At 35.4% G+C, this 16,821-nt stretch overlaps 3 protein-coding genes across 5 annotated transcripts; 1 reads left to right on the forward strand and 2 right to left on the reverse strand.

Moving 5' to 3' along the window:
• The first annotated feature begins 604 nt into the window (after window positions 1-604).
• Window positions 605-5,965, forward strand: LOC139776553 (uncharacterized). 2 transcript variants are annotated; one of them, XM_071713294.1, is made up of 9 exons: window positions 605-1,001; window positions 1,680-2,050; window positions 2,131-2,514; window positions 2,641-2,691; window positions 3,444-3,509; window positions 3,589-3,748; window positions 3,846-3,937; window positions 4,005-4,117; window positions 4,184-5,965. In XM_071713294.1, exons 2-9 carry the CDS (start codon window positions 1,697-1,699, stop codon window positions 5,370-5,372), a joined length of 2,409 nt encoding a protein of 802 aa, XP_071569395.1. In that variant the 5' UTR covers window positions 605-1,001; window positions 1,680-1,696; the 3' UTR covers window positions 5,373-5,965. The 2 variants fall into 2 exon arrangements, with proteins under 2 accessions (XP_071569395.1, XP_071569396.1); XM_071713295.1 differs by having other exon boundaries at window positions 609-1,001; window positions 4,008-4,117.
• On the reverse strand, window positions 5,954-7,083 carry Mrpl43 (mitochondrial ribosomal protein L43). Its single transcript, XM_071713316.1, has 4 exons — window positions 6,849-7,083; window positions 6,629-6,735; window positions 6,312-6,517; window positions 5,954-6,192 (listed from the first exon to the last, which is right to left on the reverse strand). Exons 1-4 carry the CDS (start codon window positions 6,983-6,985, stop codon window positions 6,046-6,048), a joined length of 597 nt encoding a protein of 198 aa, XP_071569417.1. The 5' UTR covers window positions 6,986-7,083; the 3' UTR covers window positions 5,954-6,045.
• A 274-nt stretch (window positions 7,084-7,357) lies between these two features.
• Gig (TSC complex subunit tuberin) lies at window positions 7,358-16,532 on the reverse strand. 2 transcript variants are annotated; one of them, XM_071713291.1, is made up of 30 exons: window positions 16,354-16,531; window positions 16,106-16,226; window positions 15,852-15,988; window positions 15,506-15,699; window positions 15,229-15,432; window positions 14,974-15,148; window positions 14,516-14,716; window positions 14,299-14,440; window positions 14,015-14,163; window positions 13,771-13,943; window positions 13,482-13,650; window positions 13,171-13,392; window positions 12,850-13,111; window positions 12,565-12,683; window positions 12,320-12,484; window positions 12,024-12,189; window positions 11,736-11,932; window positions 11,533-11,649; window positions 11,160-11,341; window positions 10,864-11,077; window positions 10,356-10,790; window positions 10,118-10,286; window positions 9,839-10,040; window positions 9,417-9,600; window positions 9,157-9,342; window positions 8,909-9,084; window positions 8,398-8,746; window positions 8,167-8,307; window positions 7,921-8,091; window positions 7,358-7,847 (listed from the first exon to the last, which is right to left on the reverse strand). In XM_071713291.1, exons 2-30 carry the CDS (start codon window positions 16,182-16,184, stop codon window positions 7,638-7,640), a joined length of 5,490 nt encoding a protein of 1,829 aa, XP_071569392.1. In that variant the 5' UTR covers window positions 16,185-16,226; window positions 16,354-16,531; the 3' UTR covers window positions 7,358-7,637. The 2 variants fall into 2 exon arrangements, with proteins under 2 accessions (XP_071569392.1, XP_071569393.1); XM_071713292.1 differs by having other exon boundaries at window positions 8,909-9,081; window positions 16,106-16,532.
• Window positions 16,533-16,821: the final 289 nt, after the last annotated feature.

Below are 16,821 nucleotides of genomic sequence, written 5' to 3' on the forward strand. Positions count from 1 at the left end.
CACTTCCCGATTCTTCCGATCGTCGCGCCAGCTCGCCTGGCTTTCGCTAAACTAAACGAACCACGAACCACGCACCACCGGCACCACTGACCACCACGCGCTTAGGGCTTTGGGAGATTGGCCAGACTGGCCATAATGGAGAATTCACATCGCGTCGGCGCGGGGCGCGGACGTCCAGCCCCGATTGGCCCCGATCCAGCGTTCGATATCCAATAGGAAAATTCGTTTCGTACAAGTTTCTAGTTAGTGACATTTTTTTTGTCTCTAGGCAATAGGCCCGAATTGACCAATCACATTAATGTCCATTTCTACCTATGTAGATTAAAAATTTCAGTTTAACTTATTTCTTATCTTTTTCCAAGTTATTATACATCGATGTAATAACTTGGTCGTAAAAGAGCGTTTACACGGCATTTAACGTCAATATATTACGTTTACGCGAGCGTTACTTCTGTAGTAATTAACTTACGATAATTCACTCGTTTACGCGGAGTAAATTATCGTAAATTACTACAAAATCCCGTTTACGCGAAGGAATTATCGTAAGTTACTACAGAAGTAACGCTCGCGTAAATAACGCAGTAGTGAATACCGACAGTCGACAGTCGACACCCGACACCGATATGTGACTGATGCTGCGATCAGCGATGTGTGCGTGAGCGTGGGGATTACCCGTTGTCCGTTGTATGAAATGTACATACGTATGTATGTAATATGCACACGTAGCACGTAGCTTGGTGTAAATCGATGATTATGTTATCTGCTGTCGTTCATGTGTATGTGTATTGTGTATGTGTATGTGGCAGACGGCAGTGTAGCACAGGTGGCACGTGGCACTTGGCAGTTGGTGACGATCAACGACGGAATACGGATAATAGCAGAATAGCAGATCCGCCTTTGTTCTCGCCCGAGTTGTATCCCAAATTTTTAAATATTCTGCATCGAACGAGCGCGGAGTCTTATTTTCAAAACGACAATCTTATATTTTCAACCGTCATCAGGTAAGCGCGTTAGATAACTTAATTGTTTGAAGAATAATCGTTTTGTGATAGTCATATATATATATATATATATATATATATATATATATATATAATTCTAGAGTGTTCTACTGATAGAAGAATTTTGCTAAACTTTTTTTATTAAATTTAAATATGCATGTATATTTTATTTAATTTTTATCTCCTTTAATGCTGAGAACGTGATCATTTATTTTATGTATTTTATCAATAAAATTGAATGTAATGCCATGATATGTAATGCCCGTCAGTCGCGTACGTGAGAGTGTGTGCAAAAAATTAAATGCAAGCGCAGCAGTAAGCCTAGCGTTGATACGCCGCGCCGCGCCGCCCCGCCCCGCCACGCGCTCGATACCATTCTTATCGTAATTGTTAACGAAAAAAGTATGTACTATAATCGTGCCTGCTGACATTTTCTTTAGAAAACGAGGAAAGGTGCTTTTTGACATTCAAATGTATATAAGCACTTACAGCGAATTTAACTTTTCAGTCGTAATTAAAAAAGCATTCTTTTTTTATGTCTATAAAACATATTTCTTCCTTTTATTAATATACGAATTTATTTCTTTTATGTATATATTATTGACTCAAATTTGAGAATTTGAGAATAAATTAAAATTAAGATTTTGAAAGAAGACTAATATATTACTTTTTTTTTAGTAAGCTTTACATTTATCATGGAGGCACACGTGCGTGCTCCAGATCCTTTAACGAAAAATGGTGACATGGCCAGCAACTGGCAAACCTGGAAAGAAGATTTCATTATATTTATGAAAGTAACTGGATATATCGATAAACCCAATGAAATCCGTGCGAATCTTTTAAAAAATCGGATTGGAAAAGTTGGTATCGAGGCAATACAAAATATGTCTTTTGACAATATGCAAGATAGAGATGATATGGACATATTGATTAAAAAGCTCGAGGAATACTTTAATCCACCAAAAAAAGAAGTGGTTGAACGGTATCAATTTTTTACAAGATCAAAGAGGCAAAATGAGTCTATTGAACAGTATATAAATATCTTGAAAGTACGTTATATTTGTGATATATATTTTTCGTGTAAATTTTACATATATGTGCCATGTATTCAAGTTTTTGTTATTTATAGGAAAAAGCTAAAACTTGCAATTTTAATGATATGACAGAGAGTATTATACGAGACAAAATCATTCTTGACACTCACGACAAAATACTACGTAAAAAATTTTTTGAGGCAGATAATTTAGATTTGTTGAAGCTAGTAGCAATTTACAATGATTATAACATTAATACTGAAAAGATGAAACAGGTTACTGCAGAAAATAAAGCAGAACCCACAAGGTTTCCACAAAAACCACCGGATAATAATGCAAAGAGAGTTTGTTGGAGATGTAACCATCAGCATCCACAAAGAAAGTGTTTCGCTTGGGGGTCAAAGTGTACAAAGTGTGGTGGTATAAATCACTTCACTCAATGCTGCAAGGGTCCTAAATTTAAGATGAGTGATAATAAGGTAATGAATTGTTATTTCGAGACAAAGTAATATATTGGTTAAAAATTTCTAACCATCTGTCAATTTGATCGTTAAAATATATATTGTCATGTCTGTTTTTAATCTGGAATGTTTTTAATGTTGCAGGTGAATAAAAATTTACTAGATTCAGTGCAACAAACAAAATTTATCCCAAAGGTAAACAATTCAAAAAATAATTAACAAATTACTTACATTTTCTTCCATATGTGCATGCATAAGATGTATTGAGTGCGTTCCACTTAACGCTCGCAACGCTCGTGGAATTATTTCATCCTTGTTGTTTATTAAATGTTAAACAAGGACGAAATAATGCTCGCGAGCGTTGTGAGCGTTAAGTGGAACGCACCCATTGTGCAATATGATTTTATGTGTGTAGAATACACATTTAAATTTTAAAAATATTGTATAATTAATCATGTAGTAAAGATAATTAAGGTAGTTTTTAATCAATGGTCGAAACATCCTGATTTTAATTCAATAAATATGGCCTGACCTCAGTGTTGGAATCAGGTGCCATATTTTTAACAAGAAGAAGAATAATAAATGTGGCCAGTTGGGTCGATTAAAAACTACCTGCGTTAATTATTTATTGGCGAAGCAAAGTCATTGTTTTAGTAAAGATAATGCCCTATTTTTATACAATAAAATATGATTTTATTTTATTTACATATAACGAAAATAAAACAAAGTATTTTTGACATGTATGTTTTGAGTATGTATACACGAAAAATAAAAATTTGAGAAGAGAATAACGATTTATTTTAATATTAATAAAATTATTAAAAGTTATAACAGTTTTCAATATCTCAAAGCAAAAAGAAATAAGATGGAAATAAAAATCGTTACAAGTAAAAATATAGGTAAAATTTTTAAACATTGAATATCATAGAGATAATTGTATGTTGTAGAAAAATAATAAATGGAATAATGAAGCAGATTCCGCAGTTAAAACTATGGATTCAATGACTAAAATGGTATTTACTCCTCGTAAATCAACTGATTATACGATAAGATTGATTATAGATAAGATATTTATAGATAAGATATTTCTAGACCAGTCTTCCTGATATACCAACATCTAGCAATGCTGCAAATCCAGCTGTCGGGAATGACCCTGCTTCTGATTTTGTAATACTAAATACATCTAATACAAGTTCAAAATTATGTTACGATAATACCACGAATTATTCAGCACATTTGCCTAAGAATACACGTGCGTATTTTATAATCCATATAGTATTCATGTATAAAAAAGAACTTGATCAGCAAAGTGGCAATGAATAATAGAACAACGCGATTGTTTATTACAGAGTACAATTATTCGTATACGAAGGAAGTCAAACCAAACGGGATAGTTACTGATTTATATAATAGAGGCGAAAATATTCAACCTAAACAGACGGTAATTGAAAACTTGATAATTAAAAACCGATGTCATATATAAAACTAATAACGACCATAACTTTTAGCAGAAAACAGCACGTGTAGATGCTGCTCAAGTGCCGACCGATTTTTTGCTACATGTTACAAAACATAAAGCGGCGCATAACACACCAACATTCAGAAAGGAGCGAAAGAAAAAGTCAGATGGAGATGCTTGTGTATTGTCTTAATCTTTTATTATATACTTTATAGATATATCTTACAGAGTTAAGTGCGAGAACTCCGCCGAGGAGGAGGAGGACGAGATGTTCGAGCGCGAGCTGGCCGAAGACGCGCAGTGGAAGCGAATACAACAGAACACCTTCACGAGATGGGCGAACGAGCGGCTGAAGGCGGCGAACAAGCACATCGGCGACCTGGAATGCGACCTGTCCGACGGTCTCCGGCTGGTGAGCCTCATCGAGGTCCTCTCGCAGAAACGGCTACCGAAACACAACCAACGGCCCACCTTCCGCTCCCAGAAACTGGAGAACGTGTCCGTCGCACTTAAGTTCTTGGAGGACGAGGGCATCAGGATTGTCAATATCGACTCTTCGGACATCGTAGACTGTAAATTGAAGTTGATCCTTGGTCTAATATGGACCTTGATCCTGCACTACTCGATCTCTATGCCCATGTGGGAAGGCGACGACGGCGAGGACAAAGGCGCCACCCCGAAGCAGAGGCTGATGCACTGGATCCAGTCGAAGGTGCCGGATCTACCGATCACGAACTTTACTTCCGATTGGAACGATGGCCGCGCGGTAGGTGCGCTCGTCGACGCGGTCGCGCCCGGCCTTTGCCCGGATTGGCAGGACTGGAACCCGAAAGATGCGATCCAGAACGCGTCCGAAGCAATGGGTCTCGCTGACGACTGGCTCAATATTCCTCAGCTCATTAAACCCGAAGAGATGGTGAACCCTAACATCGACGAAATGTCGATGATGACATACCTGTCGCAATACCCGAGCGCAAAATTAAAATCAGGTGCCCCTTTGCGCGCCCGAACGAATCCAAACAGAGTGCGCGCTTATGGCCCCGGTATAGAACCAACTGGCCCAATCGTCGGCGCACCCGCCAATTTCACCGTGGAAATCTTCTCCGCCGGCAAGGGTAACGTTGACGTCATCGTCGATGATCCCAAAGGAAACCAACTACCGGTCGATATCAGATTCAACAAGGACAGGAACCTGACATACTCGGTCTCGTATACTCCGAAGACAGAGGGTCCGCACAAAGTGAAGGTGCTGTTCGCCGGCAGGGAGATCCCGAAGAGTCCATACACTGTTAATGTTGAGGGGCACGCTGGTGATCCGGACGAGGGTTGTTGCCTACTGGCGTCCGTGTCCAGGACATCGCCGACTTCGTCGTCCTCACTAAGGACGCTGGTGAGAGTGTACCGGACATTCGCGTAATCGGCCCGGGAGGCGTCAATCGACCAGTGCAAATGTCCAAAACCGACGTTACGACTTACAAATGCCGCTATACACCGATCAAGGAAAGTCGCCACGTAGTAATGATCACGTATGGCGGCAAAGAGATTCCTAAGTCGCCCTTCGAGGTCAATGTGGGTCTTTACAAGGAGTCCAACATCAGGGCTTTCGGACCGGGTCTGCACACCGGCGTCGTCGGCCAACCAGCGAAATTTACAGTACGCGATCCACATCCTCTGCGATAACGAGGATATCCCCAAATCGCCTTATATCGCGACTATTTCACCAAAGGCCAACAGCAAAAATTTTTACTTTATTATGTAAAAGTTAGATTAGCCTTTATTTTACTGATTTAAGAAAGGAGATTTAGAGAAAAAAAATAAGATTTTTATGACTTATAACGTTTATAATATATTATAATATAAAATCATTTACATATATATATATATATATATATATAATGAAAAATATTATCATTTGCTATGCATACCTAATAATGAGTAAAAATGCTGAAAATGTTTTCCCACTATGTATCCGATTGCATTTATGAAATACACACGAGATTATACTTTTTATACTATGTATATTCTCATATACACTATAAATTAGAAATGAGAACTCTGCTGTATTAAAAATATATAAAAAATTATGTCCTTTAAATACGTTCTGAAGTTTGTTCAACATCTTGAGAGACTTTTGCGGAATCGTTAGTCGTGTTATCAGCCAACTGTTGAGCCTTGAATAATTCGACAAGTTGTTCCGTTGCTGTAGGACCAAGCTTAATAGCTGCACCAAGCTCCTCCTATGAATAGAAATAGAATATATCACAGATATTTCATCAAGACACACTACGTATGTACAACATTACTAATCTCCTTGACACAAAGTAGAAAAAATCTTATCCTGGATAAGCATAATTACATTCGGAAACTGTGCTAAATTTAACATGGGGTTTCTGAAGGTAAATGGTGTCCATGGTCCTTGGATTGATGGAAATTCCGTGTGCCACAGTTTACGCAATCTTAACGAAGGACCATTACGAAATTGTGTCCGTAACAATTCCATCCATTTTACAACATCCTCCTGGCTATAATTAGCAACCTCCATCCATTGTCTATCGCCATTCACTGGACAAAATATATATTCGACATTAGCAAATAATTGTGCAAATAAGATTTGAGATAATTGTGACACGCTATTCGGTAGAGTGCCGTAGCCGTGGACAGATACAAACGTACGATATTCGGCAACTATCACTGGATGCCTGTGCCTTCTTGGTTTAACATATACTACCACTCCTGGGTTTTCTTTCGCGTAATTGACTAGATCATGCTCTATAAAGCCTCTGCAAAAAAAACAATTAAATATTGATTTAAGAAGAAAGGGAAAGGGGGAGGAATTAATTCTGGATTTTATCACGTAAAATGTGTCCACGTGAGTATAGGTTAGACAAATCACCTCATTCCTCTACTTGTACCGTGACTTTTGCAAAATTTTAAAGTTATCCTCTGCAATTGACAGACATAACGTCCGATCCCGAGACCAAAAGGTGCCCTCGGGAATCCTGATTTCAAAAACAAGTATTTATTCGACATAATATCCTTTCGGCTTGAAGCGCAAGTGTCCAAGTGACACTACACTATGGACACTACACTACACAAACACACTACGCCTGGACTGCCTGGACTATCTAGTGGCTGCCGGCTGGACTATCTATGCGAGACACGCGCGAATCGCGAGTGTCGCGAACACAAACTATCCTGTACGCGACTGATGGTAATTATGGTAATTAGGTACACGTCCTCTGAGAATCTCTCGGTAGATAAACCAACCTTTATTTGAATAAATAACAATTAAATTTTAAAACAAAGTTACTCTTCAAGTTTGATATGACTATTTATATTGGGCCATATATAAACCTCGTCCCTCGTCCTAAAAAAAAAAAATCTATCGCGAAAATATGGCAATTGTGATATTGGTTTTGTTTTATTTATACGTTACAAGCAAAGAAGAACATTAATTACACAATTATACAAGATCTTGTGATATATTATAATAAGATGTATCCTTTTTTTTTATATTCCGTATTATATATTTAATCATGGAAAATTTGTGCATTCTTGATGCTGTTTCGATATAGTTAATGCATGACACATTACTTTTTAATGCATTATAATTTGATCTGATTCAGTTGTTTCCATTCGTCATTGTTTTTATCATACAGTGTTGATCTATATGATGCAAGGACTATGTTGTATATTCCGTAAAGTCGTCCATATAAACTCGTTTGTTGGGTCTCGGTGATAATTCGTCTGTGGTAGTCTCCGGGTTATTGTTAATATATTCTTGCAATACTCTGCTTCTTAACCGCTTGATATGACGTAAGCGCTCCAACCAATTGGAAGCATATGGGTTGTGACTGTTTTGCTTCAAAGACGAACAAACCATTGAGGCGAGCTATAATAAATTATATCATATTATGTCTAATCTTTCTATAAAAACTTTCTATATAAGCTTTTATGATATTTACATTAGCGTGCAGAGCAAGTTGCCGTGACAGTATAGCCAAATTTTGATCGGAAATAATTTTAGGCTCGCTATGACCAATATGCTCAGCCAATTCTTCTCGTGCTTGCACCGTAACTTGATTAGTACCATGATCTAAAGGTTGTATCACGACACAGGCATAATTAAATTGGCCCTAAGAGAAAGTACATAAAAATGAATTATATATGCAACAAAGATGTCTTATTTGACAGTTTAATCTTATACACACCTTAACTGTCTGTATATTGTACGGTTCATCAGATTCATTATATACAAGCGTTACATAATTATTCCCAATATGTGTCTTTTTAGATGTACACTTTGGGTCACTTGCTTTTGTAGGCATCAATGTTGCAACATGGAAAGCTACCTAGAAAGTTTTCAAATAAAATTGTCATTTTGAAAATCCCGAGAGAATGACAAATTAAATTAATTTCATGCACAATGTTGATTTACAAACTTGCGTAACATCATCTTGCCAAATATAAGCAAACTCTCCATTCTCGCCATTACGATCTAATCCACCTAAAAATATATTTTCATCGACATCTTTTAGTCGAACTAGTGTCCCTAAACGTTTCAAAAATTCAGTGTAACGGAGGGAACCATGTTGATTTGCCAAAATTTCAATTTCATTCGAAGCTTGTCCCTGGCCGACATAGAGTACTCCAATTTTGTGAGTTTCATACGGTTGTATTCTATCTAGATTTGTCACTGCACGTTGTATGGCTGTTGTCTGTGGAACCAATAAAGGCTTTTCTGTAGTGGTGCCAAAGTGCGCTGCATGGTAAAGTTGAAGGAATACAAAACTGTAAAACGGTATAACGTGTTAATTTCCTCTCTCTCTCTCTCTCTCTCTCTCTCTCTCTCTCTCTCTCTCGAAAAATCAATTCTTATATCATAACAAAATATACTAAAATGCAAAAAAATTTATATCATAATTTCATAAAAAGGTATAGCAAATATGATACCTCGGATTAATGCCTGTTCGCGGTGGATCTTTTATTCGAGGAGAATTGCCTCGTCGCATATTATCCCATTCTCGTGATTTTTTTACTGGGCTCATAACAGAGATTGTGTGGCCTCTATCGCGGAAAGGTATAGGTAAAGGAGGCAATGTAGATGGATCTGGCCTTTCATCTTTCTGCTAAAATGAATGATCAATTAACTAGTGCAATATACAAAAAAAATAAGAGGAAAAAAAGTTCTTTTGACATACCTTATCTGAAATATGAGTTCGTCCAATAGGTGGTTTACTTTCAACAGTCAGTGGCACTTGCTTCTGATTGTAATCAAGACTAGATAATCGAGAGTAAATTTGAGTAGGTGATTGCGGCGCTTTTGTGGTAGACGCAGATTGTATTTGCGCAGAGCGTGTTTGTATTCCTAAATAATTTCCTGGTGCCTACAATAATTTTCACATTGTAAAAGTATAATCTTTATCAATTTATTAGTATTTCATTAATATATTATCTCTACCTGTACAGTTGTAGGAGATGGTGGTACTGTATTGCTGGTAGTTGAAATAGTTTGAGTAATTTGTGTCGCTCCTGGATAAGAACGTTGCGAACGTAATGCGGTTGGATGGTCTCCAATATTTTCTGAAGAAGGTGGAGTTGTTCCCATACCAAATATTTCTTCTGGTATAGCTTCGCAACTAACTCTATAAATCATGCAAATAAATATTAATAAAAATATAGTTATAGAAAACTTTTTAGAAAATTTTTTTCTTACAGTAGCAAAAGTCTAATATTAAACCATATAATCGAGTTTAATAATTTATTTGAATACAAGCACTTTTTGGGAATGCAAGACTTTCAACATTTTTTTATCTATCACGAATTATCATTAATAATAATAATAAATATGTAAATATGTAAATGTCTTTGGTAAAAATATACCTCATATCTTTTGTATAAATATTTTTTGAATGCTTCTTCAATTCTGCATCCAGTTTAATCTCTAGCTCAGAACAAGTAAAATCTTTATCAACTTGTTGCTGCACATTTAATTTTTCTTTATTTAAAAATGGATTTTTCCAATTAGCGCTCATTTCTGGACTAGAATTCGATCGGCGTACTGGATTTCTGGAACGCCGTGTATCTATGGAAGATTTCCATCTTTTTAGATACTTACTTGGAAAAAAAAACCCATGAATTGTTATGTAATATAATAAATACCTTCTTCACCTTCTTCTAAACTTTCTAAACTGTCTCTTGAACTTTGCCGAGATGGACTAGGTCGAGCTGGCGAACCAGGTATTGCAATTGGACCTGACACCATGGAAGAAATTATCGGTTTCGCGCCATGTTCATTCTGTGACTGATTATTACTTTTGTTTGGCACTTCCTGTAATAAGAAATATTATAACTCCCTTTCTTTCTAAATAACTCACAGATAATTTAATTTTGGAAATACTTCTGCTTCATCATCAGAGTATTCTGAGGCAGCCTCTTGCTGTTTATTTGATACTACATCTTGATTTGGCATATACAAAGCCATAATGTCATGTATAGGAAAATCCATAGGAGTTTCAAATTGTGTAGAATTCTGGATCCTCATAATCCAAGACATATCGCCTGTAGGTCTACGAACATATATTTCAGCCCATCCTTGACACCAGCAAGCACAAAGTATATGTCCATCTTGTTTATCGCTATTTAATATCTGTCCCAATTTTGATGTTTCAATTTGATCCTTGTCACTTTTCTCTATAAGAAATTCCTTTTTCATACTGTCAGAATCTTCTGTAGATTTTTTAGATTCTTCCGTAGGGGAATTTGTAGCAGTATTTGCATTTGAACTTCCATGACCACCAGAAGATTGTCTGGATAACTTATCTTCTTTCGATGTCTATAGATATAATTTCTTATATGTACTATATCTTTTTCTAAGTACATGCATTTTAAGACAATTATATAAATACCTCAATGCTTGAAGTACGTTGTAAGTTTGAGTGAGAGGTTTTTGTATGATCGAGTAACAGAAAGCCAGGTTTACACGCTACCCAACAATTGTCACAAAGTCCACCACGCATAGCTTTATTACTACAACCACTTGTTGTTACAGTGATAAGTCTATTGCCAAGAATCCAAGTCATTGACTGACCTTCTTTAAGGAGGAAATCGGCAGCTGGTAACCTGTTGTAAAATTAATGTAATCTGCTTGTTTTATACTTGCTCTAAATAATCAAGATTAAGGGAATTAAGAAATTCGTTTTACCTTTTAGGCCGTGCTGAATAATTTGAAAATGTATAACGAGCCATTAAATCAATACAAGTTTCAATAAGCTCAATATGAAAGTTCATCAAACCTTCATCCATTGGAGGTTTTAAATCCAAAGCTCTACTTTCTCCTATCATTCGATTCGCCATTATTGGTCTTTCTCTTCGACCTCTACTACCCTGTATATACACAAAAAAATATTTATATATACATTTATCTAATATAAAATAATTGTAAAGATATAAACGTACATGCATGCACACACGCGATATGACAAATTCTAAATTTCATACATACGTATACATGCATACATGTAATATTATTAAAAGGCATTTTGATAAATATAATTATCATAGATCTTTATTCCTACTTGTTCAGTCAAACTAGAACTACGTTTTCTGTTTGAAGAATCTTCGTTGATAACGCTAAAATCAGATTTCATTAGATGTCCTTCTTCAAGGGGGATTATCACGTTTGCTTTCAATCCCTGTAAATAAAATAAAATAAAATAAAATAAAAATTTTGTTCCATATTCTTAAAAATTAAGCAACATATTGACATAATTATACACACCGTAGTAATAAATTTAACAAAATCTCTTCGAAAAGGAAGTCTGCATTTCAAAAACCATACAGCAATTACATGATAAGCCAGAGATACTGTATAATGATTATATTTGAAAGGATTGGTATATGGCAATAGTATTGCAAATACAGACATATATTGATCTCCAATAAAGCTGGCGAAAACTTTTGGAAGTCTAGTTAGAGCTAAAATAGAAATTTACATTTACAAAATTGGCCTAACAAATTAAATATAAAAACTCGATTAAACTCTTGTTTTTGACAACCGGAAACTTACTTGATAAGAATTCTATAATAGGTATGGCAATGTAGACTGTTGCAGAAATTTTTGATAAATTTAACAGCACTTCAGATAAAAGTTTATTCATTGCATCGCGCATTTCTAATGTGCAGATTGTGAGACTGGTTACACATTGGCTTGCGCACTTTGCTGTGAGACCAACCTAAAGATCAATTAAATTTTTTAATACTCCAAACACATTTATATAAAAAGATTTAAAAAAAAATCTTTATGCATTATAATCTTTATTAACTTGTCATATTCTGTATAACTATATAAAATGCATATCTTACCTCTAGACATTTTATTAGACTTTGTTGTAAATAAGGTTCCAAATGTGCATGATACGATGCGAGAGATGCTAGTACCGGAAAAACGTAGACTCGAAATTCGGAGAGAGTAAATTTAGGTGGAACATTATAAAGTGACTCGGGAAGACGCAAACTCTTATCACTCACCTAAAGGTTTTAGCAAAATTAATGAGCATTTGAGGAATAACATAATGCTTATACGAGATAAAGAATGAGTTATAACTAACCATTGAACACAAAGCTGCTGCAAAAAAATCAATATCATTACTCTGACGAGATAATACCAATGCTCTATTCTGCATCACTTGAGGTAATTCTTTCAATATAAGATATAAAACTTTCCAATCTGTCAAGAAAAAAAAAATATATATATAAATGTTTTTGTATACATATGTGTATATGTATGAGTGTGTTTCTGTGTAATATATATCTTAATCATTTAATTTTAACATTCTTTTTTTTTTAAGAATGAAGCTCCATAAAATACAGTGTTGTGTGTCTTAAAGCATTACCTTTTTCTTGTTTGATGCATGAAATGATAGTTTTACACCCATGAGTTAAAGATATCGGAGTAATGTGACAAGATAAATGTTGCAATGGCACTGGACTTGCTGGTGGAGGACTGTTGCCTCCACCTGCATTGTTCATACGCTCACTTGTACCATGTTCCAAAATAAGATACGGACTAAATCGTGTTACCGCAGCATTTGATGCATCTAATATACCAAGATGATGCAGAGAATTTGCTCTGATTTTTAAAAAACACTCAAAGATCTGTAATGCGTTACATTAATGTATATCCATAAGTTTTATTCTATTGACAAAATAATTACCAAATAACGTGTTGTTGATACATCATGGAAAACTGAGGGATCTTTGTAATGTTGCTCAAGATGATTTACTAAAATTTTATAAGCACAAATTGCGTGACTTGATGGCAAACGATAAATTTTAGAAGTGAATATCTTTATAACTCCAACAACAGCAGTTTTTACATCTTTGATATCAGCGTCCATAGAGATTGGAGTATCTGATGTGAAAGGCTTGTTGATTATCTAAAATAAACAAATTATTTCACAAATTATTAGGGGGGAGAGAGAGAGAGAGAGAGAGAGATGCACACATCTACTAACAATTGTAATACCTTTTCCAGTATGTCTAAAAGTTCTATGCATCGCTTGGTATCACATTCCAAACAAAGATCTATTAGTAAATTTGCTGTGACGGTACGTATTGTAATATCTGGATCTATATCCACATGTTGCGTGTATGGTACAACTATTCGCTCAATAAGTTCATCTTCATATCTCGACCTACGGAATGATGTTTATATTGAATATATATGTACACACGCACACACACGCACATATATACATATGTATAAAAGAAAAAGTTACAGCAATTGTTACTAAATTTAGAAAAATTTAAAATACCTATTAACGTAAATAACATTAGCTAGAACATCTAGAACCTTCATTCTAATGGTTGTACGTGTTTCAATTTTATAGTAACGTTCCATCAAGGATCCTAATTTGGTCTGCCATTGATAATATGTAGGGCCTATCATAGAGGCTCTGTATTCAATTAATTTTAATACAGATCCTTCCTGGAAATAAAAATTAGTAGTAACTATTTGTAAATAGATTTTATATTATTTTGCACTTATGGTGCACTTACAGGTCGAGAATCGCTACAACGTTCAACAAGATCATAAAAACGTTGAATGCAACCATTATAATTATTTGCATCCATCAAATTTTCAATATTAGTAATTGCCTCATGTAAACTTGTAGAAACCTGTCTGGTTGCCGGTTGATTACTAGTTTCTGAGACAATGTATAAAAAGTATAATTTTATCATATGTATATTTAGATGTACATACACACATACATACAGTAGCTATATATTATAGCTACTGTTTTCTTTAATTAGATTAAATATAACATTTTAATAAGCTTTACCAGTGTGAGTAATAATTTCTTCTACGATATCGAGAATGATGCTCCATGTAGGATCCCATAATTCATTACCATACTTATTCACCAATCTTTGTATCGATAAAGTAACTTCATACATAACAATTGGATGGTTGCATTGTAGAGCCTGTTAATGTAGAAATTAAACATTTTATTATATCAAATATTGCACATATATGCATACACATATATTGATACATACTTGATAAAACGAAGGTAAAACAGATGCTGGTGTACATTCTAATTTTGATATTCTGTGCGTACCCCATAAACCCATATTTACATAAAACACCGCACCTCGTAATAGACGAACGTCACGTTGAAAGTTTGTATCTTGTAACAAGCGACACATTGTGTACAAAGCACAATGACCCATATGTGTTCCTAATAAATTCCGCATAATCTGTAAAACCATTATAATGTATGTATGTATATATATACAAACATATATACACACACACACACACTCTATAGTCTACTTGCAAATTTTGTAACCAAAAAACACAAAATCTTACTAAATTTAATAAAATTTTATTTTACAAAAGAGAAAACTACACACGCGCGCATGAGCAACTCTATGTCCAATTGCAACAAGGAATATTAATGTAGGAAAGGGATTTTACATGTTTTTGAATATGTTGAAATATTATTTAATTGTACCTTCCAACTTGTTTGGCAATAAGTCTCAACATTTACACTTCTGCATAAAGCTATAATAAAGGTTTGCAACGAGTCAGATTGCAAATTACTATAACACATAATTGCATCAAGAGCTTCCAAACATCCAGAAACAACTTCAGTATTATTACTATAATAACACAAATGGGAGATATACCTGAAGAAAACAATTAGGATAACCTGTTAAGAAAAGTTAAATTTTAATTTAGACAAGGATATAATTTCTAAGGTATTTACTGAACAAGACCAGATACAATATCCTCATCGATGTAAGCCGAATTGAATTTGATAACATTAACAAGAAGAGACAAAAACTCGGCTCCTCTTTTCCCATCTCCCGCTGTTACCGTAGGCATCCATTCTAATAGGAAAGGACCCATTCGTTCTTCCAAATGTAAAATATCTTTCCCATGTTCCGTTAATGTTTGTAACAATTCCAATCTAAAATATTTAAGAAGCGATAGACAAAGAAATGTTAAAACAAAGTAGTAGGTAAAGTAGCACGTTAGAATACCTAGGACCAATATCTTCGGGAATATCATATTCCTTCACTACCATGAAAAATTTTACACGCATCAATGATGAAAGTTTAGAATATTGTCCTTGTACAAGGCATTTTAAAAAATTCAACGTTAAATGCCTATGTTCACGAGGAACGTCCTTTCCTAGCAAATCTTGAACTAAATTCCACAAACGTTCTGCCGCTCTCTATTATTAGAAACAAATTGAATAAAAATTAAATGTAGAGTAAGTATCACTTCTGTCTGATCTTTTATGACTGCATAGAATATTTAGAATGACACTTTGTACACATGTTTTTTGTTTTTTACATGTAAAGGGATACTTATGTATGTACATACATCTTCCCACTGTTGATTGAGCACTGCGTCACGAAGCTCTTTAATCGCTTTCGTACGATGATGTACTGGACTATCAGGACTAATTTCTTTTTCGATATCATAAGTCAAAGTGAACTCTTCGCGACTCTTGTAACTTCCTGCAAAGCCGTTCGATATGATTATAAATATAAATATATCGGACATAACATAAAACTTGCAACTATATGACGATGAGATGTCCGCGAAACGTAATAATACACTAATAACACATTTACCTTTGTTTATGCGAAAAAATTGCTTCAGTTTATCGTGCAACGTTTTATTGTCCTTGTCTTTCGAATTCATTTTTGACATTTTAATCTCAAATTCAAAGAGACTTGTGCAGAAACGTATATCCTGTAAATATTACACCGAACATGTCAAAAGCAGATGAAAGCAGATGTGGCTGTATAAAGCTTGACCAGGCAGCAGGTTGAATCCCACATACGGCATATACCAAAATGCCAGTTACCACTTGACTCACTTGAGCCACTTGCCACTCTTGTCAGTCTTGCCAGTGCCAATGAATGCAACGAATGCACGTTATGTTACGCACGATAACACCAAGTAATCAACTCGACAATCTCGACAATCTCGACATTAACCAACATTAACCTAACCTAACTTAACCTGCATTAACCGATGGGGCGATGTGGCCGATGTGGGGCGATCCGGCGATGGCGATATTTTGCGCGTTTGACACAACACAACTGTTGAGTTCGTCTTATCAACACTATGCGTTGATTGGTTGGTTCTAAAAGTAAAAGCCAATCACGTTCGACTGCTACTGAGCGGGTTGGCCTGCTGCGGCCCGGTCTACAATGGATGTTGTAGGTCGTAGGTCGTAAGCAGAGAGAAAGATGAGAGTGGTCATTCCCGCGTTTTGGCTGTACCCGAATCCTGTCGATATGTGCACGTTTTTGTGGTTCTCTTCCATGCTATGTCCACTATT

The sequence above is a fragment of the Temnothorax nylanderi genome, unplaced genomic scaffold (assembly GCF_030848795.1).
Source record: "Temnothorax nylanderi isolate EJ_2023f unplaced genomic scaffold, tnyl_v1.0 TNYL_tig0122_pilon, whole genome shotgun sequence".
Lineage (NCBI taxonomy): Eukaryota > Metazoa > Arthropoda > Insecta > Hymenoptera > Formicidae > Temnothorax > Temnothorax nylanderi.